Source organism: Drosophila obscura, unplaced genomic scaffold, assembly GCF_018151105.1.
Source record: "Drosophila obscura isolate BZ-5 IFL unplaced genomic scaffold, ASM1815110v1 contig_150, whole genome shotgun sequence".
NCBI lineage: Eukaryota > Metazoa > Arthropoda > Insecta > Diptera > Drosophilidae > Drosophila > Drosophila obscura.
Window position 1 is genome coordinate 9,548,938 of NW_024542736.1, and position 17,762 is coordinate 9,566,699.

At 48.0% G+C, this 17,762-nt stretch overlaps 1 protein-coding gene across 1 annotated transcript; it reads right to left on the reverse strand.

Moving 5' to 3' along the window:
- Nucleotides 1-2,288: 2,288 nt before the first annotated feature.
- Nucleotides 2,289-16,545, reverse strand: LOC111069457. Its single transcript, XM_022359532.2, has 7 exons — nt 16,175-16,545; nt 11,118-11,713; nt 8,696-8,965; nt 8,371-8,548; nt 7,959-8,065; nt 5,611-5,688; nt 2,289-5,534 (listed from the first exon to the last, which is right to left on the reverse strand). The coding sequence occupies exons 2-7, from the start codon at nt 11,487-11,489 to the stop codon at nt 5,394-5,396; spliced, it is 1,146 nt and encodes a 381-aa protein (XP_022215224.2). The 5' UTR covers nt 11,490-11,713; nt 16,175-16,545; the 3' UTR covers nt 2,289-5,393.
- Between the last annotated feature and the right edge of the window lie 1,217 nt (nt 16,546-17,762).

The following is a 17,762-nucleotide window of genomic DNA, read 5'->3' on the forward strand; positions in this document are numbered from 1 at the left end:
GTATATGGGTTACATTACATGTGTATACAATTGGCTTTTACATATATTTACATGTTCTATATTCTAAAAATATATGTAAATTTATCGACAAAGTTGATTGTACGGCAGCAACGAAGTCGAAAGCCAACGGCATTTGCACAATATGTAATTTCTAAAAGAAACCTGTCTAAATTAGGGATATGTATATGTAAATGTGCAATTTCAAATAAATCAAACAAATACAATTTTTTATTTTTATATAGTGTATTTATTTCCCACCCCCACCCACTCTGCCCATTCCTCATTTGTGCTGCAGCAGGTCTGCTCAGATCGCTACATCAGTCCTCAAAACAAAACAAAAAACCAATTTCGGTTCAAGCGGACAAAAATTTTAGAGCCCACACAAGCACAGTATGTGAGAATACATGGCACACACACATTTACGTAAACTGAAATGTCAAGCAAAATCAGTTTCGGTCAATCCCAGAGCCGAACGCGATCGGCCCCAGAGTCTAAGACCTGGGAACGTACGCTGAAAACTCAGCTGCGCCACTTTCGTTGTATGAACGGGCAAATCTATATACTGTAGGGTTAGTGATCTAAGGCTGCGGAAAGTCCCCAAAAACCAACCACTGGACCAAACAAAAAAAAAACCCCACAACCAGTAGAGAGCAGGGGCAGGGACAGGAACAGGGACAGGGAATATATAGTATGTAAGGGAAAATTAAACATATTATTCCTGTCCTGTTCTATCCTGCTGGAGTTTCAGGCCACCCCCCCAAATACCACCCTCATCCCACTCGTTCAGCTGGCAATTTTGACAGGACGTCTCCTGCACAGCTGTTGGAAAACAAACCTCAACTTTGGCCGCATACAAATTTTTGTCAGGGTCCTGCCGGCGTGTCCTTTATTAATTTAACAGGCTCTACGGGTCTGTGCTGCGACTTTGACTACAACTTGAACGACAATGGGCTGGGGGAACGGCAGGAGGAAGAGGAGTGGCACGAGGCGGAACTGGCAGCAGCAACGGAATTCAACAAGCCATAAAACATATGAGCCAGGCGAGTCGCATGCATTTTTCATGAGCCGTTGGCTTTTGTGCCCATCACAATCATCACAGACCAGGCCCGAAAAGTCCCACTACTACCAGGGGCAGCGGAAGCGGCAGTGCCAGTGCCAGTCCCTGTCCCGAATCCTTAACCTCCCCCCACTCCATTGCGATGCCAACAATCATCATCAGCACTCATCCTGGTCCGCTCCAGAGGAGTCAGCTGGAGGACTTCTGCTCCTGCTGCTGCTGTTCCCATTCCGGCTGCTGCGGCTGCCGATGCTCTTGGCTACACTTGAACTTACAATGACACGTTCGAAGTTCGAACTGTGAAAGAGAGAGAGAGGGGCACTGTGTGGCAGAGCAGAGGAGTGAGGCAGGCGCCATAGGGCTGAGGGAGCCCTGCATATTTGTTTGGGAATATTCGAGTAGGAGCCTGCCACTGCATTTCTTGCTGCCCCTCATGCAACTCCTGGCCCGTTCTCTGCACACAAATTGCTTTCATTTGTTTTAATGGGATACGGCAGGCTTCTAGCCCTACCCTTCTCTAGCCCCGATGGATTTGCATACGTGCGAGTATATTTTAATAGAAACCAAATAATTGGTAAGTTGATCGACCTGCAAAATAAATATTGATGGCAGCTGAATGCAGGCATCTCCCAAGCTCAAACAAAGATGGGATTTTTTTAACGGGCATCCTTGTTTTCTTTTCAATGAAGCCTTTTTTAAGTGGAACTTTGCCACAAAGGAGTCTGAACAACTTTAAAGGGGTCTCTCATTCGTTTAATGCATGTCTCGAGATATGCAGGCGAATTTCTCAGCTTCTTCCACTCTTTTTAGTATAAAATAAAAATAATTATGTTGATATTGATCAATTGCAGTTCCTTTATGACTGCAAGCATTCTGCTGTGTCTTTTATCTTTTTATGGTGGAACATTATCTTTACGACTGCAATCCTCAAGATTCGAATAATCTTCGTGCTGTTAGATAACTTTTTCACATTCTATTTTCCCATATAAACCTGAAATCATCATTTTACTTTTACACCAAATTTACTAACATCTTGTACCCCTTCAGATGCATGTACCATAAATGCCTAAGGTTCACTTACTTCCTCTTGACGGTGTGGCTGTGTATGGACAGAGCTCGCTTCACCCAGAAAGGATTGCCTCAAAAGCAATCATCAATCATCTGCCTGGGGCTAAAATGATTTACTGATAGATACTTTAAAAGGCGGACGCCCCTCCTCCCATTGAGCAACTTTTGGTGTGGAAAAACTCTCTTTATTTCTATTCGAATAGAACTTAAAAAAATGCAGGATTCAATTGACTGTAAAAGTTCCCACATAACATATGCAGATTTTGCATACCTTTTTTTTTTTGTTATATTTTTTTCCGATTACAAATTCAACATATTCCGACATACCGACATACGTTTGCTAAATATTTATTTAAGTTTACATATGGGCCTGGTGTGTATACATAACACTACACATGTACATACATACATATGTACATATATCAGTAAATATTCATATACATATTTGCATGGGTACATGGGTGTGTGTGTGTGTGGTGTGTGTGGTTGGAAGTCAAATAATTTTGACACGCTTTCACGCGTGCTCTATTTTCATAAATATTATTTATTTATTTTGCAATCAATTTGTATATATATATATGTGTATGTATGTATGTGTGTATTTTTTATTTCATTTTTTTCCATGACTTATTCGTACATTTTTCTCCATTTGCATTTGAAATGCTTTTGGCATTTTGCTTAAACACTTACGTATGTAAATTGAAATTTGTCGACCATTGTCCATAGACTTTAATTGTAAATATATATGTAGCTACAAGTAAATATATATATATATTCGTGTATATATGTATATATGATGTGAAAGTCATCAATATTCATGGTAAACTAATAAATATATATGGCTATTCATTGATTTTGTAGCCTAATTGCTTAACTGAACACATTGTGAAGGGAAGTCTTTCTGCGGGCCCTCTCCGTGGGCTTTATCTGTCCTTATTCGATATGATTTGTGGTGCTACTGAGTGCACTTGGCCATAATTCTGTCATTTGCTTGAGCAACTCCCGATTGCCGTGCATCTGCTGAGAGTCTGTCTCTCGGTACCCAAAAACTCGGTCATATTGATTTATGGAATGCTTAATTTAAATTCTGATTGGGGCTTACGCACAAATGATTCCTCCGCCTGATTTAGTTAATACATATACTCGTAGCTATCATTTGTTGAAATTTAAGGGAGCATTAAATACAAATTTGACTTTGTTTTAACCATTTTACACTTAAATGGTTGATGAATTGCTCAATGTAACTGTAACTGTATCTGTATGTTTATGTATGTATTTATGTATCTGCTGATGGCTCGCATTGTTTCTAGCCATTTATTTGAGAATATCTGTATCTGTAGCTGTGTATCTCTGTATAACTATGTATCTGCTTATCCGTATTTGTATGTATGTATATATTATATGTATGTTTTGTATATGTATGTATATTAAGCTGGCGCACCATTTTACACTTGACTGCACGGCACCGGCCAGAGTTGTGTTGCTTTGTTTTCACTTTGCCTATATTTAATTTCACCTTTTTTCACTGTTTGCATTTTGTTTGTTTGTTTGTCTATGCTATTTTCACTATTGCTGGATGGCTGGCTGGCTGGCTGTGGGGTATGGAGAGGCGGAGGCACTGTTGCACTTAATTCAATTTAAATAAAATGATCATCGAGGCCTGGCAGAGTTAATTGCACGTTAACCCAAGCTAAAAACCAATCCAAATAAAAATAAAAAAACCTATTCTATCAATTAAATGAATATTCCTGTACTCGCACGAGTGTGTAAATTGTTCAATGGAAATGCTGACGCAAAACCTTCAAGACTCGACCAAACTTTTAGGGGGGACCCAAACGAAACCGCTTTGTGCCTTAAGTGCTTAAGCTAATTTTGGCTAGAAGCGGCACCGGAAACGAGCAACGTTGGCACGCACTGGATTCCACATCCACTGTGGCTCACGTAGCCGCTAAATGTTTCAATTTCGGCACCAGCGACAGTCCCAGACATTTAATAATACGCGCTCGGGCAGTGTGCTGTTTCGGGGGATTTCTCCCAGCGAGAGTTTTTGGCAAATGGCAAAGACAACCGCGAGCCACTGCGGCCGGCCATCATCGAAACGGCTGGTGAATGCCTCCTGGCCAAAAAGCAAACAAAATTAAAAACGAATTTCGAATGCCTTTGCAAGGCTCAAAAATGCAAATCGCATTCTCTGTCGCAGCATCAGCAGGAGGAGAGATGCGTGCAACACATACCACCGCACCACATCACACCACACTGCTGCACATGGATGTGAGTCCGGGGCAAGTTCGTTGCATACTTTCGGGCGCAACATGCAATTAAAATGCAAAAAAGGCAAATGGCAAAGGCCGCCTGCAGCTGCAGCTGCACCATGCACCACGCTACACGCACCACCCGAAAAACCAAAGACCAAAATCGATGCAATGCCAAGTTGAAACGGAAATGCCACAGTCTGTCGCACCGTCTGTCTGCTGGTCTGTCTGTGCAACGTCTGCGGTTAGCACAAGTTTGCCGGGGCTCGCTCGGACTCCCTATCTGTGGGAGAGTTCTCCTCCGTATGTTTCTCCTCTCTCCCTGCGTTGGAATGCGTGTATGGGTCTGTGTGTGTGTGCCCACTCTCGGTCTGTATGAGTGTTGATTTAGCGTTAAGCTTGTTGGATTTTTGCGTTTTGTCAACATTTCCCTGCGTAGTTGGCGCTGCATTCGCAGACTCTGTTGTCTGTCTGTCTGTCTGTCTGTGTGTGTTTCTCGGGGTGTTTCGAAATAATTGTTGATAGACTTCGGGGCAAGAGCATATCCTGATTGATTCTGTGGACGATTTTGAGTGGGAATGCTGTGAGTGTTCGGGTTCGGGATCGGGGCAAGGGTGCAAACGAAATAAAGTGAGTTATATATAGAGGAGCGTGGAGGGGGGAGGTGGTTCTATCCTACATGGTGACTATACACGAGAGGAGAGCTCAAGTTCAGGTGGCGATCAGGTAAGGTTCTAGGTCATTCAATTAGTTCTAGAGGTAAGTTAAACTCAACTTAATCTATGGTATACATATCGATATACATATTGCCTTTCGTTGGTCAGCCGATTGCCGATTGCCTTCGTTACGTTACTTAGCCTATCCCTAAGTGCTAAGCCTCTTCCTATACGAGTAGACTACGCTCGGGTTCCTGCTTGCCTAACATATGTGTATCACCTGATTGAAAGATTGATTGCAATGCCTATGGGGGTTGTATTTCGTTGAACTTAAGCAGCAGCGCTGCTTAGGGCCGTATCCTAGGGATGCTTCGTGTAGTTATTCAGCGGCATCTCATTGACGTGGGCATGGGCCAGGGCCACCTCCTTGTTCCGTTCGTGCAGGGCAATGTCCATGGGTGCGCTGGCGGGCTTCTTTTGGGCTGCCTTTTGTGTCTTCAGCTGGCACAGAAATATATATATATACATTAGTCAGTTTTGGAATGCGGCAGATGGGGGCGGGAATTCTCATATTTACTCTCTGAATGGTCTTCTCAAAGTCCTGATGCGGCTCAGGTCGCTTCATGGTGCTGCAGGCCCTCAGTCGCTCGTTTGTCTGCAAGGCAAAATGGTAGATGGATGGATGATGCTCGTACTTCTGGTATTCCTCTCCCCCCCACAGCCATGATTACTTCATTAACTTTGGAAGGCACAGGGAGCCACAGCATAAAACAAATCGACACCTCCAAACAGAAACGACCGCAGCCCCCTCGCCACGCCAGAACTTCAAAATGGAAATGTCAAATGAAAAGCGGCGAATAAGTATAATGAAAGGCCAACGCCAACGACAGCCCCAACTGAATTTCCCCAAAGCAACATTTCCGCAGCAGACCGCATAATGAGAGCGGGGCCAGGGCCAGGACCAGTTCCAGGACCAGCTTCAGCATCTGGCCCGGAACTGAGCTTGGGAAGCGGTTTAGACATACGCTCCGTGTGACCTTTGACTGTGGGTGGCACTGGCACTGGCACCCCTACTGCTGATCGCCTGCTGCTCACCCGCTGCTCACCCGCTGCTCACCCGCTGCTCCACCGCCAAGTGGCAGATGTTGCCGAGGAGGCGGCAGGGATGGAAAGGTAATGAGTGCCACAGGACACAGCACAGCCGACACACAAAAGAAGTTGTCCCGAGAACAGTGGCACGGAGTCGGAGCACAATTGTCGCCAGTGCTTAGCCCAAGTCATTTTCAAAATTGACCGCAAAACTCGCCGGGAGTCAGGGTGGCAGGGGGCCGGACCCAAGAAGAGTCGTGGCTGCAGAGAGCCCAGTACTGGATGGCGGCAAATTGTGCTTAAATATTAAATGAACAGCGCCGGCAGCAGCTACCGGCAAGGAGCAAAGGAGTAAAGGACACAAAAGGAAAACCGGACAACAACCGTAAAACACGAAAAGTTATAAACTCTCTCAGGAACCAAAAAAACAAAAAAAAACGGGCGCAAAAAAAACGAAAACGAAAATGAAAACAGAAAAAGAAAAAAAGAACAGGACGGGGGGGGGTGGGGTGGGATGGGTGTAAAACCCCGCCCCGAATGAGGAGCGAACATACCAAACGAAACACTTTGGCACGCCTGAAATAATAAAAACAAATGCACACGAAAAAGAAAAGGACAATCGTGTGTAGGGAATCCAGTTACCTGTGGACCACCTCGACCGCCTGCACCCCGCTGCCCATCTGCAGCTCCCCCTGGCAACCACCGCAAAAAAAACAACAAAAAGGGCGGAACGCGCAAAGGTGCAAATGACCCAAGACCCCAGCCTCCCCCCCAGGAAGTGGCTCCAAACCCTTGACAATCCCAGTTACCAGTTACCAGTTCCCTGTTAGCCTCTTACCACTCCTCGCTTCTGGCCTGTCCTCTGGTGTCCTGGTTTTTGCATTTGTATCTGTATCTGGCACTTGCACTTGCAGCTGCGGCTGTCCACTCCCTGCCACTGCCACTTGCCCTGCCTGCATATCTGACTCTTCATCATAGCCCAGCCGCCCCATCGACAGTTCATATCTGCGAGTCTGGCATTTGCATCCGGCACATGTCCTGTCCTCCTGTCCTGTCCTGCCTGGTCCTGCCTGTGCGCTTTGCGCTGCCAGTGTTGTCATTGTCTGGTTTTGGCCCCGCTTGCCTTGGCCAAGTCAACGCAATTAACGGTAATTGCCTTTTATCGGCTTAGCCTTGATAAAGTTTTCTACTTCCCCAACCCACAACCCCACCTCCTCCACTTTCAACCTACGGAGCGACTCTTCCCCCCCGCTTCCTTTTCGCTGCTGCTGCTGCTGCTGCTGTCGTTGTTATTTGTAGGTTTACGCGGTTTTTCTATTTTAATTTAATTTTATAAGTAGCCCACAGCAGCCCCACCAGCAGCGACGGTTGCCAAAGTTGTCCATAGCTAAAATTCGACATTAAACAGAAAGATGGCCAGAGCCAGAGAATGGAATGGACAGATGCAGCAGGGGATAGCGGCGACAGAGGAAAGTTTTTGTTTTGAATGTGGCAAGGAAATGCTTTGAAGTTGCCTCCAAATTATAGAACTTTTCCATGGCATGCCACGGATACGAAGATAAGGGGCAGCCAGCGGAGTGTCCTCAGCAATGAGGAGGCGGATATAGTGGAGGAACTCTCATCATATTCATAATTCTTGGGGTGATTATAGAGTGTGGTGTGTACTCGTATTTAAGCAAGCAGTGTCAGGACGGAAATGTCTCCGCTCTAGTGCCGGAAATGCAATGCCTCCTGCTAGCAAATTCAATTCAGCAAAGAACACTTACAGCAGCGGAAGGAAAGCTCTCAGAGCTCTCCAAATTTTTTCCTGCTTGAGGTTCAAACATTTGCACTCACCTTCAGCTGCATTCCCTCGGTGGCGTTCAGCTCGTCTCCGCTCTGCCGCAGGCCCTGCAGGAAACGGGCAAAGACCGTGCGCCGCTGCTTGTGCTTGTTGCGACCCTCTGGCGTGGTGTGGCGTGGCGTGGTGTGGAGTCGATCCAAATCCAGATTCAGAGATCCAGCAAAAGAAGGCAAACAATCAAAACCGAGAATCAAACAAATAGGCAAACAGACAGACATTTCATTTGATTAACCAGACCAGAGGCAGAGACAGCGACAGCGACAGAGGCAGAGAGACAGAGAGACAGACAAAGTTTAAGCGCAAACCAATTTAATTGAATTAAAAGCCATAAAAACCAAACAGCCGCCGCCAAAGTGTCTCTAACCTCCAACCTCTGGCTGCACTCACTTGGCTCCCCCCTCTTACCTGTTGCCGAAAAGTCGTAAAAGAAATTGGTCCGAGCCCCCGGATAGCTGTGCTGCATCCCATTCAGATTGAGGGCCGACTTGGAGTCGATGGCATTGCGGGCCATGCGATTGGCCAAATCGTTCTGCGTGTAGCTGTAGATCTCGTTCTCCTCGCGGTTCGAAAGGCAGCTGGAGGGCTGCAGACACACACACATGCATAATGAACGAGATGAATTAGGGTCTGATTAGTATTAGCCGGGAGGGGAGTGTGTTCGTTTGGGTAGGTCCGGGTGAGTCGTAAAAGCACTCGGGCCGTAAAAAGTCAGAGTTCGTTGGGCGCTTACCAAGTACTTGCCGGGCACATACAGCGGCTGGCTGTGGCTGGTGGGCAGGACGGAGGAGCTAACCAGTCCACCGCCGGAACTGGTGCTGGTGCTGCTGCTGGCACCGGCCAGGCGGCGGGTGAGCGTGTGGCCCGTGGATATGCGCACATGCCGCTCCTTCCACTTGGACAGGCGCACCTGCTCGATGGCATCCAGCACGTCCTCGTACGGCATGTTGATCTGCTTGCTGTAGTGGGCAGCCAAACCCTCCAGATATCCACGTTTGCCCTCCTGTAAAACAGACAGAGAGAGACAGAGTTGGAGATGAGACTTCGACTTAACCGCAATCCAATCTAAGGCCAGGGTCAAAAGCAGCTCCTTGCAGGAGTCAGACAGGAGCAGCAGCAGCAGCAGCAGCAGCCACACAAGTGTTAATATCTTCCGGTAATTAGCGTGTGGCTGCCACTTAAATGTGTCCCTGTTTGACATTCAAAGCAATCACTGAAGCATCCCCGAGCTTCGTGCTCCCCGCCTGCCTGTCTTTGTGCCCCCTGGCAGCCGTATGTATCTGCATCTGCATCTACATTTGCATTTGCATTTGCATCTGCTCTATCTGTGTGCATCTTTCTATTGCAGAGAGCTCTCACACGAGCTGGAGGGTTGGCTGCGAAAATTCATTTAGCGTCGCATTCATGTAATGCCCAGGCAAACATTTGTGCTCAAATGCAACTTGTCTGCAGCTGTCAGTCAGACAGCGATACATAGATGCAAGCACAAGCACACCATACACACCATAGACACACACATGTATACATGTATAGATATGTCTGTCTCATCAGCGCAAAGTGCAATTAGTTGAAGTTGGAGCCCGCGCGTCAACATGGCTCAGACAGAGCCAGAGCCACAGCAGAGCCACAGCAGAGCCAGAGCAGCGCAGAGCTCGTGCCAGAAGCCAAGAAGTCTCTGTCTAACAACTGCCAGCCAGCTGCTACCCCGCCTGACTCCCCCCGACTCCTGGGACACCTGTCGTCTAGCCATCCATTTGATATAATTTCATTTGGGTCTTTAAGTTGCATTTCAATTTGAGCCAACAATCGTAAATATTTAACCACACTCCCCGCCAGACTTTGGAACTATGTTAAGTACTCGGGCAACAAAAAGAAGCGCTAATTAAAATGCAAAGCAGCAGAGGCCGATGCCGCTGCCGTTGCTGATGCAGGCCCAAGCCTATGACAAAAGTTTTCACACATTCTACAAGGAGTCGACGCCACAGACTGCACAGACTCCACAGACGCCACGGAGTGCAGACTTTTTGGCTCTTTGCGTGGCAGTGGCAGCCTTTCAACGCGCGTGGCCTGCATATTAAGCAGCTGCAACATCATCGACAGCGACATCAGAGCATCAGAGCATCAGCATCTGACGAGTGTCGGGTCTGGCAACTGTCAACACTCTATGCGTGCTCAATAGGCAGTCCTGCCACGCCCTTAAATGTAGTCCTCCCCCTTCATCTACTTCATCTTCTTCGGCAGCCTTCTCTTGAAATATGTTTAAATGGAGGCAGCTTCGCCTTGCATCTATTTGCATTGGCTTGCATGCGATTTCTTTGGCGGAATGCAGTCGTCCCTGAACCAGTGACATGTTTTCAGGCACCACCACAAAGCATACACACACCAATACACAGATGCACAGATACACAGGCATTCATGTGAAATAAACTATAGACAACGAAGGCAATCCGAAACGAGGCACTTGGGCCCTTCAATATGCATTTATGTGCCATGCAAAAGAGGAGCAATTGCTGCTTGCCCCATGGACACGATTGCATCACAGATTTGTCCCCAGCCTAGCCGGCATGCAGTCTGCACTGTGCTCTGTGGCTGTATCCAAATTTGCCGATCACTTAATTTTCCCGCTGCCACACAACAACCGCTCTTACATTTTCACCTCCCTTCGCCTTCCCTCCGCAGACCGGCCAGCCACAATGCACGGGTTTTATCTGTAAGCCAACAGCATTGACCAACAAAATACGCGCGCCAAATAAACAAAATTAACGCAATGCAAAAACATTTTGGCCACCGGCCTGGGACCAAAATGTTGGCTCCAATAATAAAATAAACAGGCTATGGATGGGGTGAGAGAGAGAGGTTAGTGGCAGCGCGGGGAGCTGTAGCCTCAGTCGTTTGGTTGGCCACTCGGTTTAACTAAATTAAAATCGTGTTAATTTCACATTAGAGCGCACACAGCAGCGCCGGCGACTGTCACAACTCTCTCGCTGCCCTGGGGGGGCGGCAGGAGGCAAATCCAGCAAATTGCCAGAGCCAAACAAAATGGCCAAGATAAGAGCAATCGGTTGGCACGTTGGCTGGATAGTTTCTGGTTTGGCTGGAGGTAAGGGTTAGGTCTGTTGTGGTGCCTGGTGCCTGGTGGTCTGACTTACACTTACCGGTGTGGAGTACGGGTGGGCGGTGAGGCGGATGCCATCGGCCTCGAGGTGCCGCTTCATGACCGCCTCCAGCTCCTTCATGGTCACGGGCGTATCACAGTCGGAGGCCAGGATCTCGTTGCTGTTGCTGAGCGCCTTGGGGTCATTGATGAGCACATAGACAATGGCCGCCCCCTTCTCGCGCAGCATGCGAACGCTCTTCAGCAGCTTGCCGCGATGCGACAGATTGTCCACGCCGATGGCATCCAGATCGATCTCGCCGATCTGCTTGCAGATCTCCAGCTCGTCGTAGCCGTTCTCCAGGAAGCTCTCCCCGTACTGGGCCAGGCCGATGGTGCGCAGCCACTCGCACACGATGTTGTGGTGGGTCATCGTGTTCGCGTATCACGTGGCCACCGTCGGCACGCCGATATCCAGCGGCGCGAACGATACCTTGGCCAGCCGGTGCGGCTTCGAGGTGCTCGCCCCTGCAGCCGTCCCGATTCCCGCTGCCGCCGCCGCCAGGGATAGCTCCTGGGGATGGCTGCTGCTGCTGGCGGCGCTGCTGCTGCTGCTGGTGGTGGGCGGGGTGCTGCTGGACGTTGCCTTCATAGCAGCTGCAAAGAAAAAGTGCAAACACACACACCGAATGAGAAGACAGAGACGAAGCAGGCTTAGTGCAAATGTGCGTATGCGTAATTCTGTTTTGGATACTTCCGGGCGGGGCCGGGACTGGGGTCGGGGCCGAGGCCAGGGTCAGGTTATTGCCATTAAAGTCATAGCAACAGGGGCTGGCATATCAATTTGTGTTAATAGCAGTCATTGTTCACCCACGCAGACAGATGGTCAGTGAGAGAGAGCAGGGAAACAAGGGTTTGGATCCTGCCTATAAGCACTTAATGATAATGCTCGGTCATGTACACGAGCCACTAAAACACTTGAATATGTTTAGCCCCGGAAGCCACTTGCATATGAATAAGCCACTTAAAATGACAGATGGACCGGCCAACACACCCAAACGACACTCAGGGAGCACACACACACAAACACAGACAGACAGTCAGGGGGAAATCTCAAAGAGCCAAAGCCAGAGCCAGAGAGAGAGAGAGAACCGACTGCGCCCTCGGGTCACAGACAAAAGACAATGGGAAGTCATCCTCCAACTATTTGCAAGGCCCTCCACCCGTTTGTTATTTATAACGTTGGAGAAGGAATTTTGAATTTGATGTTGATGTTGACCTGCTGTTTGCAACGCGAACGGGGAAGTATACCCTGCAAGCCATCTGATTGAATTTTTTAGCAGATAAAATCTACTTTTTGTGGCATGTGGTGGACTAGATCGGATCATACTGAGCCATAATTTAAGTACTCCTTACAGCACTCAGTCAGAGCTCATCCAAATCGGATCACATCACATACCCCACAGGGTATGTACAAGTTCGGAGTAGCCCGAACCTAGGCTTGTTGTTGTTTTGTGTCGAGTGTGTGCGTGTGTCTGGCTGTAAAAATAACTTTGCTTGAAATGCAAATGTCTGCTGGCAGCAGAACAAAACAGAACAGAACTTTCCTTCAGGTGTTCTTCCCAACCAGAACGAAATAAAAGTAAATGTCCAAGACATCAGACAAACAATGGCCTAATGAAAATAATGTGGCTACTGTTTTCTCTGCCCTGCCCTCACACACGGCAGCCGGCTAGCTGCAGCTGTCATTGAGTGCGGCTGTGGTGCCATCAAGTGGTTGGGTTCTTCGTTGGTGGTGGATTGATTTATATACTCGCTCGGCTCGGCTCGGCTCTTGCAGACAAAACAAATTAGAAGTTGTCTTTGATTTGGGTGTGTGTGGGGGAATGCCTTTCATATTGATAAATACACGCCAGATGAAATTCCAGCCATGCTGGACAATGGGGCGTATGCTGATTGCTTTTTAGCAAATGAAGAAGTGGCTCTCAAGTATGCGAGTACCACAAGACAGACATTCTGTGCCAGAATGTGATGTAGAATTTACGTAAAAGATGGTCTCAACTATGAAAATACGAATATCGGAAGCAGGGACCTCCTTCCTCCCTCCATCGCATCTAGACCAGGCTGCCTGCCTCGGATAACTTTCGGCACATTGTTAGCATAATAAACACGCAATAAAATGCAGCAGGGGGAAAATCAGTTAAGTCAATTTTGGGAAGATGTTTTGCACACGAGCAGCAAGCAGCAGCCGCTGCCTGTACTTGGCCAAAGTTTATTTGCTGCAGCAGTTGCAGTTGCCACTTTCAGTTAATGAATGCCAGTGGCACATGCAACAGCCATATAGCCACAGTCACAGTCCCACAGCCAGATATATACAATATATGTACCGAAATAATGTCATATACCATTTATATCAGAGTGTAATTACGTGCATGTAAATGCTCCAAATTTGCATATGCCGCAAGCTGACTCCGATAAGCGTCTTAAATTTTCAATTTTCTTGTTTATTAAGTGCTAAATAATTGTTTGTGTTCTTCCCCAGGGGGGGAAAGAGAGTCCGAACCCTGATCAAAGGTGTGTGTTCCGTTTGTAATTAATATCGAAATTTTGTGCAATTTCCTCGGCTCTCCACTCACACTCGCACACCTTATGCAAAACCAAATGAGATTTCCTGCTGCACTTCGTTGGCCCTGCAATTATGGGGCATTTTGTGATTTCTGTTTGAGGCCTTTGAGGCGTGTGAAATTCCCCAAAATGTGCAACGCACTTTCCCTAATTACCCCACCCCCCCGCAAGAGCCCACTGCTTCGCACTCTAATTAAGAAACCTTCGAAATGGCAACCATTCGACACAATTGCCAGGGAGATGCGGCAGGGAATCGGATCTAGGGCTTTGCTTAAATTACGCAAAAACAACAACAAACATTCGGAGGACAGTCGCACACAATCAAATACACTCGTTGCTATATGCACACACATACTCAGGTACATAAGCACACATGACAATGGCCCCATTGTTTATGGCTTTCACAGCATTTTTATATGCAAAATTCTGCCAGAGTAATTAATTTTAATATGAAAGCCAAACATGAACGCGCTCTAACAATTGTCATATAATTTGCCGTCTAGACAGTGGAAATTTAGTATTTTCAATTAACTGCAATGGCAACTCCGCTGCAGTCTCTCCTCGCAGCCCTCGGCACCCCCAACAACAATGCACACAAAAAGGCGCACAATAATGATGGGGAGGGAATACAGGACCTGCAGCCGGAGTCAGAGCTGGCTGGCTGCCATGTTGACATAGCTAGCCGTGAATAAAAAACAAAAAAACCCAAAAGCAATACAAAAATATAAAAACTGAGACTCGATTTGGTGAACCGAAGTGGGAAATACCCTGGCAGAGTCATCAGAAATTCGCTTAAACAATTACGGCTCTATGGATTTTGGCTGCAGACACTGCAGAATTCTAGAGTATTTTGTCAAGTTTTATTAGAGTAATATTACTGGAGCCATTACTGGAACCGGGCGACAGGGCCAGATGGGTTCAACTGTTTAGCTTGTGGATTTTGCTTTGCCTCGCCTCTGGGGCTTTGCATAATTTCGCTCCCCAATTATAATGCTCTCTGAAACAGTGTGGTGCAGCAGTTGGCAGAGCTTTCTCTGCCATCGCTGGCATAAACAGCCTTGACTCTGGGCGGGCAGGAGCTGGAAAGCGGGCTTAGGGACGCCCTCAAGGTTGGCAACAAAATTGCACGGCCAGTCACTTGAAGGTAATCGGAAGGGGGGAAAGCTGTGAGGGTAGGCCGCTGGAGTGGGGGCAGCTACATTCGTGTGCCAATGTCACTGCATCTGACGCACTGCTGCACTTGCCACTCGGCGTTCACTTTGAGTCGCGACTCGACTGGTTCCCCTTTCCCAGCCGCCGCCGACTGGCTGGCTGGCTGGCTACGCACTTGCAACTTGCTGCTGCTGCTGTGTCTGTGGCTGTGCCTGGGAAGCCCTCCAAGTGGAGGATGGAGTGGATGCACATGCACCAGTCCTTTCCCCCGTCCATGTACCAACCCCAAACCAGCTTGGTGTGGCCATCAAAGCGTGTGATGTCGACTCGACGGCTTCGATTTCACTTTTTTGCCCCCCTCCCCACCAGCCAGTCGTGTCATGTTTGTCCCCCTTTGGATTTTTTAATTGAAATTTCATTTGCTGCGTTTGTTTGCACATAATTACGATGGGTGTGATATCCGCTGGATCCGCATGCTATGCAAATTTAAGGCGAATCCAGCCCGGAGATATAGGAAATAAGTGCAGCAAGGATGCAGAGTTTAAGACCAACCAGACCAGCGATGACTGAATAGAGTCGGAGGTAGACTGCAGAATAAAATGAGTGCATGCCTGAAGCTGCAACAGAGTTGAAGTGTCCTCGTATTCGTATTCGTTCTTTTTTTCCTGTGGTTTTTGTGGTTTCATTGTGGTTTGGGAACGGCTCGAAAAGTACTCCAAATCCAATGCGAAAGCTGAGATGAGTTGAGCTCAGCTGAAAAGGAGCTTTCCGCCTGCAGGCAGCTAAAAGGCAGCTCCATTCAGCTCCGAGTATGAAAACAAACAAGCCGAAATCTATTCAAATAGTGAGCTGTATTAAATGGGATTTATGGCGAAAGTGGGGTGCAGATAGTAGTTTAGTTTTAGCCCAAGCTTAAGGCCCAAATAAGTTGGCCAAAATGGCAGCACTTAGCACTCTGCTCCTTGCAGCAGCAGCATGCAATAAATGTTACAAATTAAGATACATATTTTTCAAAAGAAATAACTATGTACGAGTATTCAAATGAAATGAATAAAATATTATTTAAAACGAAAAGTTCTGTCGAAAGATTTTTAATTAAGTAAATTCTGGATTGAAGAGTGCTCGACACAATTTGCATTTAATATTCAAAGCAATATTCAAAGCGCAAAATCACTCATCCCCTAGCCCTAACCCTAATCCTAACCCAAGATTATGGAGTACCTCCCACCGATTGGTGCGGTATTATATCGTTGAACCAATCGACTGCTCGACTGATTGAATAATCACTCAGTGGAAGCGGAAACAACATTCTGCAACAGGCTACTCGATTAATTTACTTACATTGTGTATTGGGCAATCGATGCGGGGGAGAGCTGCTTCTCAGCGCTGCTGCTGCTGTTGTTGTTGCTACTCACGGCCAGAAATTAAGCGGCTTTTGGGGGGGGCGGCGTTTAGTAGTCTTTGCTTCTAATCAAATGCGGCGGCACTTCATTTGTTGCGGGGATTTGTTGACTCTGGCGTGCCTATAAAGACATAATCCGCCAAGCTCCCCCTTTGGGTGGACCACCTGTCCGCTTGTTGTGGTCCAGAGACTCGAGATTCGGTGGCACGCAACGCTGCAGGATGCCCGTTAGACGCTGGTCACACGCACGCACAATTATGCCATTTGATTTATGGCATTGGATCGAACGATTTTAGCCAGGACGCGGTCTCTTTCTCTCCCACACTCTGGCTCTGCCTTGCCAAAAAAAGACAATACAGGAGCCCGGCGAAAAAAACTGGCGCCAAAATGGGCAACGTTAGGCGCGGATATATACGAGGCCGGAAGCAAAAACACACACGCACACACACACGGCGACACGACGCGCAAAATGGCGAGCAAATTACGACTGACAAAGGCGAAGCAAAAGGCAAACCCCGAAAAAATGCCACAGTTTGCTGCCTCGAATCCAGCGATGATTACCAGCCTGCAGGCGGACAACAAAAGAATGCCGAAAAAAACTCCAGCTCGAACTGGGGAATCTGCGAGCAGCGTAGCCTGGAAATCAGTCACTCGCTCGCACGGCTAAGTCGCGCGCTACCGTGTTGCAGCCGGTACGCGGGTCGCAAGAACAGAACAGAACAGCACAGAACAGAACAGAGCGGAACGTGGTGGAGCAGCGCTGGAAAAAATGCAACCAAAGTATGCAAAGCACGCGAACGTACTGCGGACTCCTCCCTGGCTGGGCTGGGCTGGCAGCAATGCAGCCGTTGGCTCAGTGCCTCAGTTGCCTCCTCAGTCGAGACGAGGCACACAACTCGGCGAACTTCTCGAGCCGTGCCGCACCGTAAACATTAACGCTAACGTTAACGTTAACGCTAACGTCGCTGCCAGCCAGCCAGCCAGCCAGCCAGCCAGCCAGCCCATACGGTCGGGGGACGGGCAAGGGGCGAGCAGTTGAAGAGGAGCTTTTGCCCACGTTGCAAGTGTTTGTTGTAAGCGATACCCAGGACTCTGGCCGCGTGGGAGCTCTGGTGGCAGCGCAGCTGGGGAGGTTTTTTTTTTCAATATTTTTTTCCGCCTTTTTTTTCAGCTTTATTTTTGTTGTTGCTGCTAGGCAGCGTCAGCCACCCCGCTGAAGCTGAGGCAGAGGCTGAGGCAGAGGCAGAGACTGAAGCCGGCAAATGCCTAAGTGCAGAAAGTAGGTGAGGCAAGGCAGCAGCAGGCTGCCACATGAGCCGAAGCGAGACAGCGTGGCAGACGAGAAGAGGAAAGCAGAGCAGAGCAGAGAGTGTTTACCTCAGCTTAGGGCTCTGTCAGGCAGTCTGGCTCTCTTCTATACAGCCTATGCCGTGCCACAAAACATGAATGAGTTGTGAAGCAAATGAAGTGCCACACAGCTCGGGCTGACGAGCCTTGCCTCATGCACCGTGCACTGTGCACCGTGCT

Excerpts from the sequence above, each read along its gene's own strand:
- LOC111069457 (XM_022359532.2), bottom strand. The coding sequence starts at position 11,489 with ATGACCCACCACAACATCGTGTGCGAGTGGCTGCGCACCATCGGCCTG. Across the intron at positions 8,549-8,695 it reads ATGTGCCCGGCAAGTACTTG|CCCTCCAGCTGCCTTTCGAA; the intron begins GTAAGCGCCCAA and ends GTGTGTCTGCAG. Across the intron at positions 8,066-8,370 it reads TTACGACTTTTCGGCAACAG|AGGGTCGCAACAAGCACAAG; the intron begins GTAAGAGGGGGG and ends ACACCACGCCAG.